General features: G+C 41.0%; 1 protein-coding gene across 1 annotated transcript in view; it reads right to left on the bottom strand.

Moving 5' to 3' along the window:
- MYT1 (myelin transcription factor 1) overlaps positions 1–18,041 on the bottom strand; it is an 82,091-nt gene that overhangs the window by 30,377 nt on the left and 33,673 nt on the right. The window contains exons 11-14 of the mRNA XM_078149163.1: positions 16,897–16,959; positions 16,682–16,750; positions 5,363–5,425; positions 4,694–4,777 (exon numbers count right to left, since the gene is read on the bottom strand). Coding sequence (XP_078005289.1) covers positions 4,694–4,777; positions 5,363–5,425; positions 16,682–16,750; positions 16,897–16,959 — 279 coding nt within the window. The remainder of the gene's footprint in view (positions 1–4,693; positions 4,778–5,362; positions 5,426–16,681; positions 16,751–16,896; positions 16,960–18,041) is intronic.

Here is an 18,041-nt window from a genome sequence, read left to right as displayed (position 1 = left end):
CAGCAGAACATCATTGAAAAAGTGCTGTCAAAGAATGATTGACTTCCTAGACAGCCTTCGCAGAGGAGATGACCAGTGGTGGTCAGCAGTCCTGGGGTAAGGGCCTGACTTAGGACTCTGCAGCCTAAGGTATCCACAAAAGTTTATGGCTGGTCATAAAGTTGGGAGAAAAGGGATTTGCATCAAATGCTGACACAACCTAATCTCACCATGGTGGGGGAGTGACACCATAAAAAAAGAAACTCTTTTCCTTCCCCACCCCCTCCAAATCACCAGCTAATAGCATGCTAACTAGATTCAGCCATTCAACAAAACCTGGTGCATCTATTAAAGTTTCTGCTGTGGTCTGCATTTGTTTAAAGATGCTAGTCAATTATAAATACTGTTAAAAGTTTATGGCTCCGGGGAGGAGACCCTATAAAACAGAGGTACTAAATGGGAACCGCTCTCCCTAGCCTTGGCATGGAAGCAATTAGCAACTTCATCATCCATCCCTAGAAAATGCCTGCTGAACTGTCTCTGAAAGTCACCATATCCCCTTCACTGCAGACGTTTTATTTTATTTCTTTTTTTTTTGAAGAAAAAAAAGCCAAATTGACAGCATCATCGAAACAGGGTAGTTGCTTTTCCAAGTTAATGTGAAAAATGCTGATCTTGATTTTAATCATTTGCAAATGCAGCACAATTCACTTATAACATCCCTGCCATCAGGGTCCTTGCTAAATTCATAACAGCATTGCTTTTATAAGATCACAAACAAATTATCAAATCCTCAGGAGCGGGGAAAAAAAACCCTAACAAAATTTTAAAACACCGCTATACCCCAGCATTTAGTCAGCAGCCTTTATGGTGCACACCATGACATATTTTACACTGTTAATTTAACTTTCATTACAGTTTTATTGTAAAAAATAAACTAAAGCCTTATTGTGCAAAACAGCTGGCTTTGTCTATTTCTTCCCCTACTGAAGTGTTCGTGATGGCTGGTCCATTAAGCTGCCTGCCATCCTCCGTGCCTCCCGCGTACGCCTGGGTGACCTCGAGGTCAAGGCGATCCATTCAATCACAGCTGTAGTAAATTACTTGAAGGATGAACAACAAAACAACAGGTACTAAATTGCTTTCTCCTCAGTGACGACAAGAGCAACTCGGACCTGTTCCAAGATGCTCTTGGTCCCAGATGGAGGGAATTGCTGCTAAGCGGCTTTAATGTGAGCCTGCTGGGGCCCTTCCCAGAGCTGACCTTGTTAGAGAAGACAAAGTGCCATATTCCCAAAGACTTGGGCCACTTGGCAGCATCAGAACCACTTGTCCTCATTGCTAATTTGCCCCCTTGTTGTTGGGAACAAGCTCCCTGTGTCCTGATCATCTTGTCCTCCATTCATATAGAATTGGGCAGAGCGGTTCCCCTGTGGAGTCCGGTCAGCTTCTGTCTAGTACTTCAGCTTTGGGTTCCTTTGCTCCTTCCCTTTTCTAGAACACCTGAATACTGAAGCATTTCAGAGTGCAGAGAGCTTCCTGGGCTATAAGGGAACGGGGGCAGAGGACCTTTACATGAGTTCCAGGAACACGTGTTTCATATACATACACACACATGCACACACACATGCATATATGTATGTGTATATATATACACACATATAGATATGTATGTATTCTGATAACAGTTATATGGATATATATACACATGCACATATATATTGATAACTGCAGTTCAGTAGATTTGTTTCTATTATAATACTATGTATTTTATTTTATGCATTTAAAAATATTATTATTAGAAGGGGTCCATAGGCTTCACCAGATTGCCAGTGGAATCTAAGACAAAAAAAGGATAAGAACCTTTACTATAGTAGATGCTGTCACTGGTCCCAGTTTCTGGAGATGGAAGGGAAGGTAGCTTGGTACAGTGGGTAAAGCATTGGCTTTTAGGGCAGAGGACCTCAGATCTAGAGCTATAAGGGACATCAGAGCCCATACAGTCCAATCCCCCCTTTAAAAAAATTTTTATTTCTACCAATATGGAACTTGAGGCCTCGGGTGGTCAGGTGACTTGTTCAAGGTTACACATAGAGTAAGTATCACAGGCAGGATTTGAACCCAGGTCGTCTGACTCCACAGCCAGAGCTCTTTCCATTAGTCCCTTACTGGGTTCAGAGCTTAGCCCTAATACTTACTTACTATATGTGAGATTTTAGGCAAGTCACTTAATCTCTCTGAGGTTCAGGTTTCTTGTGAATAAAATGGCTGGAAATGAGGGAGTAGGTAGTGTTGGGCTAGATTAGGAGTTCTTAATCTGGGGTCTATGAACTTGTTTTTTAAAAATATTTTGATAACTGCATTTCAATATAAATGTTTTCCTTTGTTAGTCCTATATATTTTGGTTTACATTTTAAAAGATTATTTTGAGAAGGGGTCTATAGGCTTCATCAGACTGTCAAAGACATCCATGACATAGACAAAGTTAAGAACTCCTAGAATAGATGTGAACTTTAAGGTCTCTTCCAGCTTCAAATTTATAAGATATGGAAGAGTGGATGGTCAAGTTGTACCTGCCTGATTCTAAATTTTAGTTAACAGCTCTCATTTATTTATCCGGAAGCTGATTCTTGGAGGCTTTTCTGAGTCACCAGAATTGAATAGGGTACATTACAACAAACTTCAGTTTATTGCCAGAATTTATTACCTCAATCTGAGGTGCCCATTTTGGGGCACAATTACTGTACAGAGTGCCCTCATACAAAGCTGTTCAATTACAAGAGAGCAGCTCTAGCCTCCATAGAGCTCACAGCACTGCAGTTACCATACAAACCAGTAGTAGCATTCTACCCACTCCTTCCCTCCAGCTTGACACCCCCAATCCTTGCTTCCAGGTGAAAGGAGAACTCTGAGGGCCTGAGGGCCTAATCTCTCTCTCTCTCTCTCTCTCTCTCTCTCTCTCTCTCTCTCTCTCTCTCTCTCTCTCTCTCTCTCTCTCTCTCTCTGAAATGAGGAGTTGGACCCCAGAATTTGTGAGAGCTTTTAAATTAATTCATAGTCCCCACCTCCCAAGTTATTGTTCTAGATGCAATCAAGTGAGAATGGAGAAATACAAGGACTTAATGGAGGACATGAAAGTGTAAAGATAAAGGCTTAGGTAAAGGCTAACAGTAAAAGGCAGCTAAGCCTTGGGCTACCTCTATACCCTGAAGCAAACATAACATGGGGCAACGCCAAAGTCAGATGAGTATCTGGGGCCCAGAGACCTGATGCTTTTTGTAACACATTCCCACTCTTATCTCTAGACCTGTTATTGGGCTTTCAAAAAGACAGCAGGGGTCCATCTTGTCTTCTGGTGCAAAATTAGCATGCTTAGAGCAAAGAATGATCCCTCCTCTGCTAATTTCTCATTCTATGAGTCAGATTCTTTTAAACACGAGAGTGTCAAGGGCTTGGTTCAAGATAGATGGCTTGAGCCATCTATGTTATTTTAAGCTATGAGTCTGCTAGGCAGACACCTCTCATGCTGGTCATTCATTGTCATTTCTGCCTGTGTGTGTATGCATTTGTACCCTTGTAATCTATAACAAGAGAAAAAGTGTGTTCTCTGCCTGTGGAGATGATTCTCCATTGTGCTCTCTAAAGACTCATGGGCTTAGTTTCCTTACCAAAAACCCTGGTTAAATCCAAAATTTATTTTAAATATGTCTTTCCTTCCTGTTAGCAGCAAGTATTCTCTAGGAAAACAGTGTGTTGTAAATGTTATCCCAAGAAGTTAATTCTGTAAATTCCAAAATTCAAAGCATTTTTGAAAAGTTCATGATGTTGAGGCAGTTATATGACTTCTATCAGTATTCAAAGCTGTATGCATACACATATACGTTGTTATTGGTTATATTAAAATATAACTCCATCTTTGGCCATCCTTATTGGGTTTATTTACAAGGATGACATTGATCAAATGGCTTCATTTTGAAATGCAATATTGAGAATTCTGGATTCATAGGATCATAGAATTAGGACCAAAAGGATCAGATTTAGGACTAAGAAGCCATCTAATTCAACCCCCTCATTTTACAAATAAGGAATGTAGGCCTAAGGTTAAGTGACTTGACCAAGATCACATAGGTAATAGTAAATAGCTGAGTTAAGATTCAAACCCAGGTCCTCTGATTTCAAATCCAGTGTTCTTTCCAGATTACTACTACAAATAGCTAGCATTGAAAAGTCCTTTACAAATATTTTAACCTTACTATAACACTGAGAGACATTTGCTATTATTATCTGCATTTTACACATGATAAAACTGAAACATAGAGGGGTTAAGTGACTTGACCAGGGCCACATAGTTAATTAGTTTCTGAAGCTAATTTGAAGTCAGGTCTTTCTGACTTCAGGTCCCTAACTCTATCCACTGTGCTCCCTATCTGCTTATTATATTATGAAGAGTCTTCCTTCCTGAAATCCTTAGGTCAATTTACAAAATTTCTTAGTGTACTTTCTTTTTCATATTTAAATTAATTAGTCTATTAGATGTCAGACACTGCACACACTTTCAATGTTACTAGTGATTACCAATGACCAAAATCTTCAATAAAATCTACTGATGCCTTTTTTTCCCAGAGTCAGAAAGATCCTAGTTTCTGTTCTAAAGTTAACAAAACAAACTAACTCAATTCTTAGAGGAATTAATTAGTTATTCAGGAAGACTTACTTCATCAGCTCTGGGTCCTCTTTATCATCTTTTGTAGGTGTTACTTTTATTCCACTTTTCTTGGCACGAGGGCAGCCTGACAAACTATGTTTTTTAAAAAGAAAAAAAATACCATTTTATTCCATGAAGTATAACTTCTTATAACCATTTGGCTCATTCATTTTTTCTTGACTTTACCACAATGTCTTACATCATTCATATAGTGTAGGAAAGTGGAGTTTTTAAGCCCATATTTGGGGGGTATGTGATGAGAATGTGTAGAGAGACAGACTGTAATTAATGGTGTCTAGGTACCTGCTAACAGACTGTAATTTTGATGGATTTGTTGAAAAAAAAAAAGAGCATTAGACCTCCCCTATTAATGTTCTAAAGCAATAATAGAAGTCATAAATAGGCAGAATTATTAAGAGGAGCATTACATTAACTAAAATCTGACCTTCTGTCCTTGTATTCTACTAAAAAGAGCTACCTAATCAAATGCCAGAAACACCAAAAAAAAATATCTCATATTAAAGAGATAAAAACAGACTTCAACTGTTAGCAACCTCAATGTTTTATTCATAATTTTATAACATTGTCCACCCCATATCCATCTTACCCTTCCCCCAATATGGTGCCTTTCCCATCTTCACTAACTTTAAAACTAAATAATTTCTATGCAGATCTTACCTCCTATGTGATGCATAATTTCCCGTTATGTGACCAGAACCATCACATCCAGGAGTTGGGCACCTGCAAAGGAATGGGAAATCAGGGTTAGAAGGGCTCTGATCAGTGAACAGACTTTGGAAGATTTATCTTTTAAATGAATATACACTTGACCTAATCCAATGAGATGGTTTCCACAAAAAGACCTGAGCAGGTGAAAATAAAAATGGGCCAAATGCACCCACCCTTAGAATATCTCCCCAATGCAGCATCTGAATATCTCCTCTTCTCTCTCCCCCACCCTCATCTTTCCCAGAATGGAAATGTTTTTGATGGAATTTTGGTGATGGCCTACCCACCTTGTGACATCCTCATATCCGATCCTCACTGATACAAAGAACCAAAAAGGGGAAAAGGTGAAACATAAGCAAGCCATTCCCCTTGACCTGTGTCCTGATAACAAATAGGTTATCTGAATTAGCCATCCTACAAGAACCTTAGCATTATGCCAAATCACAAAGCATTACTTTTAGATTTTGTTACATAATCAGACTTTTTTTCTGCCAGCCATAGATCTAATGTTGCTCAAGCAGACCCCTGCATCATAGGAAGGCCCACAAAAAAGAGACACTCACTCTTTGCTATAGAACTATGTATTTTACAGTTAATAAAAAAGGTAATGGGGCATTCCCTAAGATTTTTATTTGAGGATCTAGAATTTGAATTTTGATACTGATCTCAAGATTAAATTAGGATTATGATTTGCCTGGCCAATGGAAATGTTAATAATAACAATATGCCAAGTATTCTGCTATTTGGCAGGATTGGGGAGTGTCATGTGTAAGATTAATAGAATTGCCATATATACCTATGGAACAACAATTTTCAACAAATCAGATCTCAAGGAAAAAAATTAACACTAAAATTATACTAAGCATAATTTAATCTTTCTTGGATGCCTTAAAAATCCCCTGAGAAGGGGCTATTATTTATGTATAAATAAAAGCTATAAGCTCTGGAATTAATGTAAAATAATAGCTCTAATGATTACAGCTTCTGCTATTTGGGAAATGGGGAAAAACCCCCAATCCTAAACTCTCACTCTCCACATTATAAAAAATTAGCCTGTCTGCCATGGGGTTGCAAGAATAGGCTTTCATGAAATTTTTGTTATTTCTTAATTTCAATTTTTTTTTCCTGTGGGATGGCCTGGGGTAGGAAAATATATTTTTGTGAAGAATCACTTCATCATGTTCGTTTGAGGGATGTGTGCTATCATTATAGCAGTTTGGGGTTTTTTTTTGGCCATTTTGTGTTTTCACTCTTATAGGCATAAATGGATTTAACAAAAAGGCTTACAAACAAAGGCTATCTGAACTAATATAACAGAAAGTTCTAGCTCACCAAATACTAAATGACAGAGAGTTTCTCTTCTCAGCAGGTTGAATATCAGAGATTTCATGATAGACTCAATGAATAACTATAGTTCTGTGCACATTGGCTTTGTGGTCACTTAATTGAATTTTGAAACCTTTTGAAACAAATTTCTGTCTTCTGAGTTATCCTGTAACCAGTACCTCAATAACTTTTAAACCAAAAAAAGACAAAATATCATTCCCTATTTTGTTATGACATTTTTTTTCTGGATTGTTTGATAGAAATAACACAGGATTTATAGTAAGAGAACTTGCATTCAAATACTAGCTTTACCACTTAATACATGTGTGACTTTGGAAAAGTCACCTAACATTTCTGAGGCCTCAGTTTTCTTATCTATTCAACTAGATGACCTGTAAGATTCCTTCCTGTTTCAAATCTATGGTCTTTATATTATTTTATAAAGTGCTTAACAGCTATTGTCATACTTTATCTTCACATCAGTCTTACGATATGTTAGGCAAAACACGCTCATGTTCATTTAAAAATAAAGAATCTGAGGCTCAGAGAGTTTAAATAATATGGCTGAGGTTAACTTCTGGAAAATTTCATGCTAGAATTCAGGTTTTCTGACTCTCATCTAAAGGCTTTTTCCATTGAACAAGATTTATCCATGTGATGTAATGGACTCAGGGTAAATGTTAACATAAAAGGCCCTCTGGTATTTTATCAATCACATTTTTTCCTCCCCTATTCAAAAGAATGGGGGAGTTCTCCACAATTTTCCCCATTGTGGACTTTGGCTTTTTCTTCATGCAACATCTCCTTTGCTGTTTTTAGCGCAGTATATGCTCAACAATCAGTGTAGAACATAAGAGCGCTTTACCTGTAGATACAGGCAGTGTTCAGGCTGCTCTTTCTTACAGGCAATAACTTTGTTATTGAAATGGGCACCTCTTGGATAACTTGGTAAGTTACTTAAGTCTTACTCCCAGGATAACTAGGTCATTCTCTTAGCTCTGGAACTTGGTTCCTTTGGTCTGTATGCACATTTTTTCTTCCTCAGTGCTACCCACTCTCCCTCTATCCACTCCCACAGCCACCAAAGAAATGTGACTCGAACTCTTCCATCTAGTTCCAAAAGTTGCCTCTTCATTTTAGCTGGAAATTGCTGCCTCTGCATACATCTAAATCCCAGCTAACTTGGGTCTCTCATAAAAATATGAATTAATCTCTTTCCTTTACCTCTATGTTTCATATAGTTTCTAGATACTGTCTCAAACCAGTCCATTTACCCTTCATTATAAACTAAATTTTCAGAAAAGTGACTCTATTTCATTTCCATATCCATCCTTTCTTCCTCCTTCATATAAACCTGTTGGCAAGTTCGTTCTTTGCCTTGTGGTGAGGCTTTCTTAACAAGAAGGCGATGTAAGCTTCTTGAGGGCAGGGGACTGTTCCAATTTTGTCTTTGTATTCCCAGTGCCTAGCACAGTGCCTGGCATAAAATAGACTTTTAATAAATTCTTGTTGATTGATTACATAATTGAAAGCCAGTATACATCATGATCATCCTTGATCCATCCAGATGAGGTTATGATCAAATCTGTGAGGTTATTACTTGTGATAAGTGGATAAGGAGAATTATTATCTGATACTCACAGAATATTAAAAGAACTAGAAGAAGGGCAGATCTTGGGAAGATTTATGGCAGGACATAGATAAGGATGACACAGGATGAGACGATGGGGTCAGGTTGTGAACAGCACCATTGAAATGCATTCCTATATATTGCTAAGGTCAAATATTCCCACTGAAGTCTGGAAGTATGTGACTTGTAAAAAAATTAAAACAATAATTCACGATATAGCCAGTTCTCGTTTAACATAAATGGACCATTCCCCAGCCCTCCTCTTCCCCAGGTGGGGCCATCCCTACCTGTGGCCCCCATAGCCAGAGTGGCTTCAGTGCCTGCCCACCTCCCTTAATCCCCACAGCCAGCAGAGGATTTCAGGCTTGGGGCTGTACTGGCAGCCCACTGCAGTTCCTGCCAGAAGCAGGAGACCTACCACCAGCCATCTAGGGGTCCTGTAGCTTGTCCCAGTTGAATCTGCATAACGCAAATTTACATAAAATGAATACTGTCTGTAATATTTACTTAACCTCCCTGGGCTCAATTTCTCTCATCTACAGAATGAGAGGGTTGGACTAGATGGCCTTCCTGCTCTAGATCTATGATTCTATAATAGTTTGCCCCTGGTGGTGAACTTAGGGGAGGACATGGACATGGGTTGTACAGGATGGGGCAGACATGGGTGGGTTGCCACATGTTCCTTTTTGGGACTATCCGGTTTGAGGAAGTCACAGCTCCATTGGAGTATCTGAGTATAAAAACAAGAACAATTATAGTACTCGGTACTTTAACTTAAATCTCCCAGGATTTGGAATTAGAGGACTTAGGTCTGAATCCTGACTCAGCAACCTATTTGCCTCTGTGATATTGAAGTTATTTAACCCCTCTGGGCCTCAGTTTCCTCATCTGTAAAATAAAGGGGTTAGACCAGATGGTTTTTGAAGTCCATTCCATCTCTAAATCTATAAGCCTATGAATCCCTCAGCAAGGGCCTTGTCTTTTGATTTTTACTTATTCTCTTATGGGTTTCCCAGACACCTGCAGAAAGATGCCAGACCCCATGTAAACAGAAAGGGAAGGAGGCTCCCACCCCCAAAGTCTTGACAGTCGATTACTCCAGTTGAAGTGATGAGTATTTCATGGTTTGGTGAGAAAAGAAAAGATTGGCTCCTTTGCATAGGCTTCAACTGCTGTGGCTGGGGGCCATCTCCAGTCATCCTGATCTGTATCTTGCCATTGGACCCAGATGTCTCTGAAGGAGAAAGTGAGGCTGGTGGCTTTGCACAGCCCTCCTTCACTTAAATCCATTCACTTGCAAGTCATGGCATCACCTTCCTGATGTCATGGTCTCTTCGAGAACAAAGGAGGAACAACTGCTGTGACTGGTACCAAGCCCACCATGGGGCTCTGAGGGAGCCAATATCCCTGCATACAGTAGAGCTGCAAGTCTCTTCATTCCTGCTCTGAACTCTTTTTGTTAGAGATCCTGTGCTTTGGAAAATATTTCTAGCCATTAAAAATTATACCATGCAGTTTGAATTTTCACAGCATCCCTCTGTATCTGCAGCTGCTCAAGTTACCTTGTCTGGGGCCCAAGAACTCACATAGAATCAGAAAGGCCTTTCTTTGAGCAGGTGAGAGACAAAGCTGATATTTATGAAAGTGGGTAAGTTACGGCAAAAGCCCACACTCCACCTTCAAAAGCCGCAGACGTTATGGACTGCGGAAACACATCCCTTGCCATCCTACAGAAATGAATGCTAGTTGTCAAACACAGACTAATGGTTGTAGCATGTATGTGTTTGTTTCAGCAAACATATCACAAGAGGCTTCTACAAACAGCAGATGTGTGGCTGCTCACAAGAGGGACATACTCTGTCACTTCTCCCCCCTTCCCTCCGCCTGCTCAGTGTCTGCACCTGCTGCTGTACTACACACCTGTGGCTTGTTTGAAGGACTTTCTGGTTTCTCCCCATCCAGGGTGAGTCCTCATGTTCAACTGTTATGCATTCTGCAAACCAACTCCTTTGTGCATAGGTTTTCAAAGGGCAATCTGGTTAGGCCCAGACTCACTGAGAGAGTTAAGGTGAAGCCCACTTGCTCACTGTGTCCCCAGGTAGTTTTCTCCATGCTGGGCAGGTAGGAAAGTTGCAGGCTGGGAGGATCAGCCTTTCTGTGACTCCCTAATTACAGGGTAATCTCTAATTATATAATTCAGGTGTAAATGGGGTATATGTTGAGAAGGGCAGGATTTCCAAGTGGGCCTCAATGAAGGGTCAGTCTCTCTTGCTACAAAGCTCTTCCAGATTCCTCATTACAACAAAGCATATTGTGCCCCATCTCCCAAGACAGGAACTTGGCCCAAATATAAAGCTGCTTAAGCCTTGTGAGACTGAAGTCCTGAGCCAAGCCCCATCTCTAAGTGTTCAAGTTCATTTAATCTTGGCAAAAATATGATTCCAATTTCTAAGGGGAAAAGTTTAAAAAAGATTTCTTTGGTATAACATATCCCTCCAGAAATGAATCTGTTACATAGAAATCAGCGTAACATGGATCAATTTAAAGCTACAGCCTTTTGCTCAATGATTCCTCTAGAAAGTCTGGGTATTATAGAGTCCAGCTTCATTAGAATCCCAGAAAAGGAAGCCTGAGCCTGTTCTGGCACAAAATACGGGTCACTAAACAAAACAATTTTCAAGAAGGCAAATCAAGTTGGGCAGCTAAGTGGTACAGTGGGTAGAGCACTGGGTTTGGAGTCAGGAAGACTCTTCTTCATGAGTTCAAATTTGGCCTCCCACACTTACTAGTTGTGAAATCCTGGGCAAGTCATTTAAACCTGTTTGCCTCAGTTCCTCATCTGTAAAATGAGCTGGAGAAGGAAATGGCAAACCATTTCAATGCCACTACAAAAACCCCAAATGAGGTCACAAAGAGTCAGACACTACTGCACAACAACAAAGCAGGTACTTTTGCCCTGACTGGATTTGAACAACTTTACACTTTGTTTTAATCCAAGGGTTCTTAACTTTTTAAAAGTTCATGGACTTGTAAATATGTATATGTATATATATATACACATATATATGTATACATATATATGGCATTCTAGTATAATTGATTTCCTTTGTAATATTGTGCATTTTATGTATTTAAAATATTACTCTGAGAAAAGAGTCCATGGATTTCACCAGAATGCCAAAGGGATCCATGACACACAAGAGTTAAATACCGCTCCTCTAGAGCTAATGAACTATACATATCATAGCCCATCTACTTCTTGTGACTATATTTGGGCAGGAATGTGGAGCTAGAAAAATAAGAAGAGGGACAAGAAAGGAAAGGAGTAACTTAGTCACCTGAACAGTGGGAATTAGGAGAGGAGCTTCACATCCCTACTTAAACTGGAGTGATGTAGAGATTTGGGAGGATTCAGAATTCTGAAGCTTCCCATCAGCTCCATCTACCTCTCTGGGGCTATATTCTGAATCCAGAAGTCCAAGGATCACTAGATCATAACTCTAGACCTGGAAGCGACCTTAGACTGTATCTAGTCCAATCTCCTCATTTAGGAAACCAAAGCTTGGGGAGAATGAGTGACTTGTCTAAAGTCCCACAGGTAGTAAGTGATGGTTGTAGGGCTCCAACTAAGTTCTCCGATCCCAGCGAGCATTCTTCCCATGCTTTATGGGTTTTTCATCTTAAAAGACCTTAATCACCCAAGAGAGCACTGCTCTGACTGCTTAGTAGGTTTCCCCTTGGGCAGTATCAGGAACTAATTAGGATCACAGATATAGGGCTGGAAGGGATCTCAGAGGCTATCAAGTTCAACCACCCTCATTGTACAGACAAGGAAAGTGAAGCCTAGAGAATTTAAGTGACTTGCCTAGGGTCACAGAACTAGTGTCTGTGGGATTTAAACTCAGGTCTTCCCAACTCCAAGTCCAGTGCTCTATCCATTACTCTACACTGCCTACCTTGCATTGGTTTATATTCTGGATAAGGTCCTGGGGCATTTCCACACTATTGTTCTCAAAGTTCACCCAGGTCAGAGCTGGAAAGTTATGTGGCTATTCCTAAGTTTTAAAAGAATTCATCTACCACATTTCAAAAAATAGCTAGAGGTGAGAAGAATTTCAAAATATTAAGGAGAAAGAGGATGAGGTAGTAGTAGTAGAAGAATAAGAAGAGTAAGAAGAAGAGGAGGAGGAGGAGAAGGAAAAGAGACAAAAGAGAAGAAGAAGAAAATAGGAAAGACAGGAAGGCTTGAAGAAGGGCAGATTTGAGAATGGAATAGGAGAGAAAGACCCACACCTGCTATGGTGGTATATAGCCTCCAGAAAATGTTTATTTTGGAGTTATTAGCTCCTAAAATGATCCAATTACAATTGTTGTTCAGTTGTGTCCAACTCTTTGGGACCCCATTTGGGATTGTCTTGATAGTGGAGTAGTTTGCCATTTCCTTTTCCAGTTCATTTTACAGATAAGGAAACTGAGGCAAATAAGGTTAAGTGACTACCCCAGGGTGACACAGATAGTAAGTATTTCAAGCTGGATTTGAACTCAGTTCTTCCTGACTCCAGGCCTGGCACCATCTACTGCATCACCTAGCTGCTCCCCCAATATAGTCTAATGGAAATGTTGCTCTTGCCTTATCTATGAGGGTAACATATTGGTAATCCCTCAGATATTTTTCTCTTTTGCCACAAAGTACTTCTCAAAATGAGGAGGTCAGAAGATGTCTCAGCCAAGAGGAAATGAACATGGACAACTTTGACCCATTTCTTCTTGTTGTAGGCTGAATGGCTGATTGTGATGGGTAGCTGTGATCCCAAACCTCTCTGTGGATTCAGAGGGCAGAGTCATCTCTCTTCCATCATAATGATGTTTGGAACATGGTTCCTGTTTCCGGTTAAGCCACAGTCACCCACCCATTTCTGCTTTCAGGAAAGCCAGAGTCCATAGGAAAGATGCATACTGAATTCTCTAGCTTCTATCAGCTGCCTCATAGTGGAAGACATGACTTGGCAGAAGCCACAGAAAGGATTCCGTGTGGTCGCATACTGGAGCTGCCCCCAAGAGGAAAACAAGCAGGTGCTTTTGCCCCCACTGGACTTGGATAGCTTTAATTTTTTGCAGTTCCTGCTCCCTCACCAATTATCCTGACTGTTCAGTAGAGGTCATTTAACTGAGGTTTTGAAAGACTGTCATGTGCATGAGGGATTAGGCATTTTCTGTGTGACCCTAGAGGATGTGTGGGTAGGAATGACAGTGAATCAGATTTCAGTATTTGAGGCAGTAAGAAAATGGAATGGACTACTTTGTTGGAAAGTAAATTCCCCATCGGTGTATATATTCAAGCATAGGTTATATGACTTCTACTTGTTGAAAGTACTGTAGAGCGGAGTCCTACTTTAGGCAAGAGTCACACTAAATGGCTTCTGAGGTCCCTGTTAATTCTGGGAACCTATGATTTTCTAAAGAAAAGATGCTACCTCCCACCATTCTTACCCAAGAGGCAATAATAATAGCTCACCTTTATATAAGAATTTATAGTTTACAAATCACTTTCCACATAATAACCCATAAGGTAGGTTGTTATGTCTGGAGCTCCCAAAGACTCCTAGAGACTGATGGGGTGGGAGGGGAAGTTTCAAACAGTCATTGCACCAGCGTTGTCTCAGAAAGGCCTTATGATCATAAATTCACTTACACTAGAAGGCTAATCCCTAGCTACTGGAAAAGCACCAAGCATAATCACTGCACAGTAAATCCCTCAGAGGAATGGAAAATTCACTCACAAAATACAGCTCCCTGGGTGATTTTCCCATAGGGTGGAATACCAGAAACATAGGATCATAGATTTGGGGCTGAAAAGGACCTTAGAGTTCATCTAGTCCAACCCCTTCATTTTACAAATTAGGAACCTTAGGCTCATAAGGAGCCCTTTAAGATCTCAGAAGTAGCAAGTAACAGAACTGAGCTTTGAATCCAAATCCAGCACTCTTTTCATTATAGCCTCTAAGGAAACTTTCCAGTGTTCTGAACAATGTAGCACCACTCCTTCTCAGAAGAAAATGCTCTTCCTGTAGAAAATGCTCTTTATACTAGTTGCCTCCACTTTTTTCCCCCTCTCACTCACTTTTCAACCCTTTGTAGTCTGGCTTCCAAACTCCTCACCCAACCGAAACTGCTTTCTGTAATGTTAACCTGATTTTAAGCCTCTTGAGCGCAGGTACTGTTTCATTTTTGTGCTTGAATCCCTGAAACCCAGCACAGCATCTTCCATGTAGTAGGCACTTAATAGTGTTCAGTCATTTAATGGTGTCTGACTCTATGTATAACCCATTTGAGGTTTTCTTAGCAAAGATACTGGAGTGGTTTGCCATTCCCTTTTCCAGCTCAGTTTACAGATGAGAGAATTGAGGCTAACAGGGTGAAGTGACTATCCCAGGGTGACACAGATAGTGTTTCAGGCTGGATTTGAACTCAGTTCTTCCTGACTCTAGGCCTGGCACTATCCAGTGTATCACATAGCTGCCCCTCTAAAAATGTAGTCTAATGGAAACGTTGCTCTTGCCTTATTTATGAGGGTAACATTGGTAATGCCTCCAATATTTTCTCCTTTGCTGCAGAGCACTCAAATGAAAAATACTACCCTATCCACTATGCTACCTATGAACTTAATAGTAGGCGCTTAATACATACCAGTTGGTTGGTTGAACCCTGGAGACTTACCTGTACCTGTTTTTTTTTTATTTTTTCTTGCAAACAATCGAATTTGGCCATATGCTCCACAATCACAACCAGTCAAAATAACTACTGATAATAGACACCACTTGTCCATATTCCAAAAGTTCCCCTAAATTCCACCCTTATATTTCCTCAAGTGATTGTGCAATTCAACCAAGCTGAGACCAAATCAACCACTTTTCTGAACCACAGTCCTCATGGAGCTAGTTTCAACCAGCTCCATCCCCCATTACCTCTTGGCATTGTGCTGATGTAAACAAGGCAAATATTGTTCCCATTTCACAGATGAGGAAATTGAATCTTAGAGAGCTTAACTGATTTGCCTATATCACACAGCTCACAAGTGTTGGAACTGCAACTCAAACCTAGGTCTTCTCAGCAGATAGGTTGGGGATCCTTGATTCCTTCTAAGCTACCAAGCTTCTGAGCAAGATGATATAGCCTAGCTCCAGCAAATCCTGCTGCTCCAAGGAGAAAAATGTAAATGGCCAGCCTTCAAGGTCATATCACTGGTGCAGTCTCCTTTCATGTTCCCCCCACTCCCACCATAATTCAGCTCTTAGCAATGGTTCTAGCTTCTTTGAGGGCATGATCCCAACGGATAACTGTAAAGAATGCACTGCATCCTTCTAAATGTGCACTGAAAGTCTGGGAAACCTCTGGGCATTTGGTAACTCATCTGTGAAGCTATCCTTGAGCAGGTGAGGAGAGATGGTGACCTCATCCATCTGTTAGGGAAGGCAGTTAGGATGGGAAGGAGGAGCAGAAGAAAGGGACAGGAAGGTTCAGGGAATTGATTGAGGAGCCTCTGTCATTGTCCAGAAGCAGCTTAAGTATCAAGAAAAAAGGAAAAAGGAATAGCATTTTCTTTCATCATCAGCTTCCAGTTCACAATTAGCAAAAGCCACATGGTCTGCTACCCCCTGAACCATTCCATGGGCAGCCCTGCAGCTTTTCCTAAATATCGAGGGGGCAGTGAACCCTACCCAGAGTCCACACTCTTTGAAGACTTTTTTTTTTGTTACTGGAGGCTAGTGAACTGGACCAGATGGGGAGAAGGAGCAGCAAAGTTTGGAAGCCTTGGAAGGCTGAGGGGAGGCTGGTCCTGTCTGTATCCTCCTCTTGGAATCTCAGCTCCAGAAGCCCAAATGACTCATTGGACTGAACAGCCTGCCCACCTGAAAGGTGGCTGGCCTGGGGACACAAGCGTCTGACCAGCATCTCTCCTAGCCTAACAAGGGGATATCACATGGACCAAGCAGCTTGAGGCAATGAGCTATAAGAAGTAGCAGTAATAGCAGCACTAGCAGCAGCCCAAGACAGCCCCAAACAGCTCTTCCTGAAGGTCTAAAGCCCCCAAAGCAGGCAGGCGGACAGACAGGCGGACAGGCAGACAGGCAGACAGGCAAATATTTTCTCCTTTTAGAGTAAGGGGTGTCCCCCAGCTTTCCCTCTGGGCTTGGCCCAGGCCCACAGGCCTTTGGAGAGATGAGTTTTGGCTGAGGCCTCTATGGAAGAAGAGAGGGAAAGCAAGGGTGTCAACACAGGCCAGAGGAGATTCAAGTTGAGCGCAAACATACTTGAGGTCAGCAGAGTGTGCAGCCATGAGGTTTCTGAGGCTCTTGTCAGCAAGAGGACAACCAGAAAGGCTGAAAGAGAAGAGATGGAATATCTGGGTAAGGCCAAAAAAAAGGGGGGGCAGGAGGGGTGAGTTGAGGGAGGGAAAAGAAGTACCAAACCATCCACACGTAAAATAGGCTTAAGAGTCAGAACCTGAAATCAGAAGGCAACGCACCTGCGATGGGAGGCATAGTTTCCAGTGATATGTCCACTGCCATCACAGCCTGGGGTGGGACAGCTGAACAAAGAAACAGAAAGTGTCAGTCCCCGAGAGAAACAGATTTGTACCAAAGTGAGTCCTCCTGTAAAATGATGAGAAACCCTCCCTCTCCAACGCAGGCCCAGGGCAGCTGGGAACAGAGATGTGGGCAGCCAAACCTAATCAAGCCTTCCAGGAGCAATTTCTTATTTGGAAGTCCTTATTTCCACCAATGACTCACGTTTATGAAGGTTTGTAATGTGCTTTACATACATTATCACATTTGATCCTTATAATACCCATGTGAGAAAGAAAAAAATGCAGATATTATTATAAATGAGGAAATGGACTCTCCTCCAGAAGTTAAGTGACCTGCCCATGGTAAGACAACTATAGTTATCCCTTGCACATGGCAGGCATTAGGGGTATGGGGCTCCCCCATGATCTGGAAAATCCATGAAAAATAATCTACCCTCCCTTTGATTCAGAGAACAAGTCTGAATTATTATGGCATTAAAAGATAAAATATGTTGATATTATAATACTATACATATATTTTATGCATTTCTGAGTTTCTAAACTTTTTCTGCATCATCTGCTGGCCTTCACATGTCTGCAGCTTCCACAAAACTCCCCCCAAATTCCCATTTAATTTCCTATGCTGACCAGCATTATATCAAAACTTCAACGGGGAAAGTCTTGTCGGGGAAGGGATTACTGTAGGTCAGAATGGCGGTTTGAACCCAGATTGCTCCTTCTCCGAGATCAGTGTTCCTTCTACTAGACCCTATTACCTCCTAACCAGAACATAGCAGACCCTTCTAGCTTGTATTTTATTTAGTGCAAACTTTTATTTCCCTTAAAGGAAGGATCACCAAGATCAGAACATAAGAGAAAAATCCCCAATAAAATTAAAGCCCCAATAGAGAACTAACTTCAGACGCTGGCTAGTTAGGGTAAGCTTGCTTCTTTGGAATGTTTGTGTGTGGACAAAGAGGAAAATGCTTTGTCCTTTGCCATATTGGTGAGCAAAGCAAACTTGTACACCTTCCCCACCTACCCAAATATAGCCTGAATCCAGGGCCTTCACTAGAGCCCTGAGGGAGCGACTCAGGCTGTAA

The sequence above is a fragment of the Phascolarctos cinereus genome, unplaced genomic scaffold (assembly GCF_003287225.1).
Source record: "Phascolarctos cinereus isolate Bilbo 61053 unplaced genomic scaffold, phaCin_HiC Scaffold_2;HRSCAF=192, whole genome shotgun sequence".
Taxonomy (NCBI): Eukaryota; Metazoa; Chordata; class Mammalia; order Diprotodontia; family Phascolarctidae; genus Phascolarctos; species Phascolarctos cinereus.
This window is presented reverse-complemented; position numbering and strand designations above follow the sequence as displayed.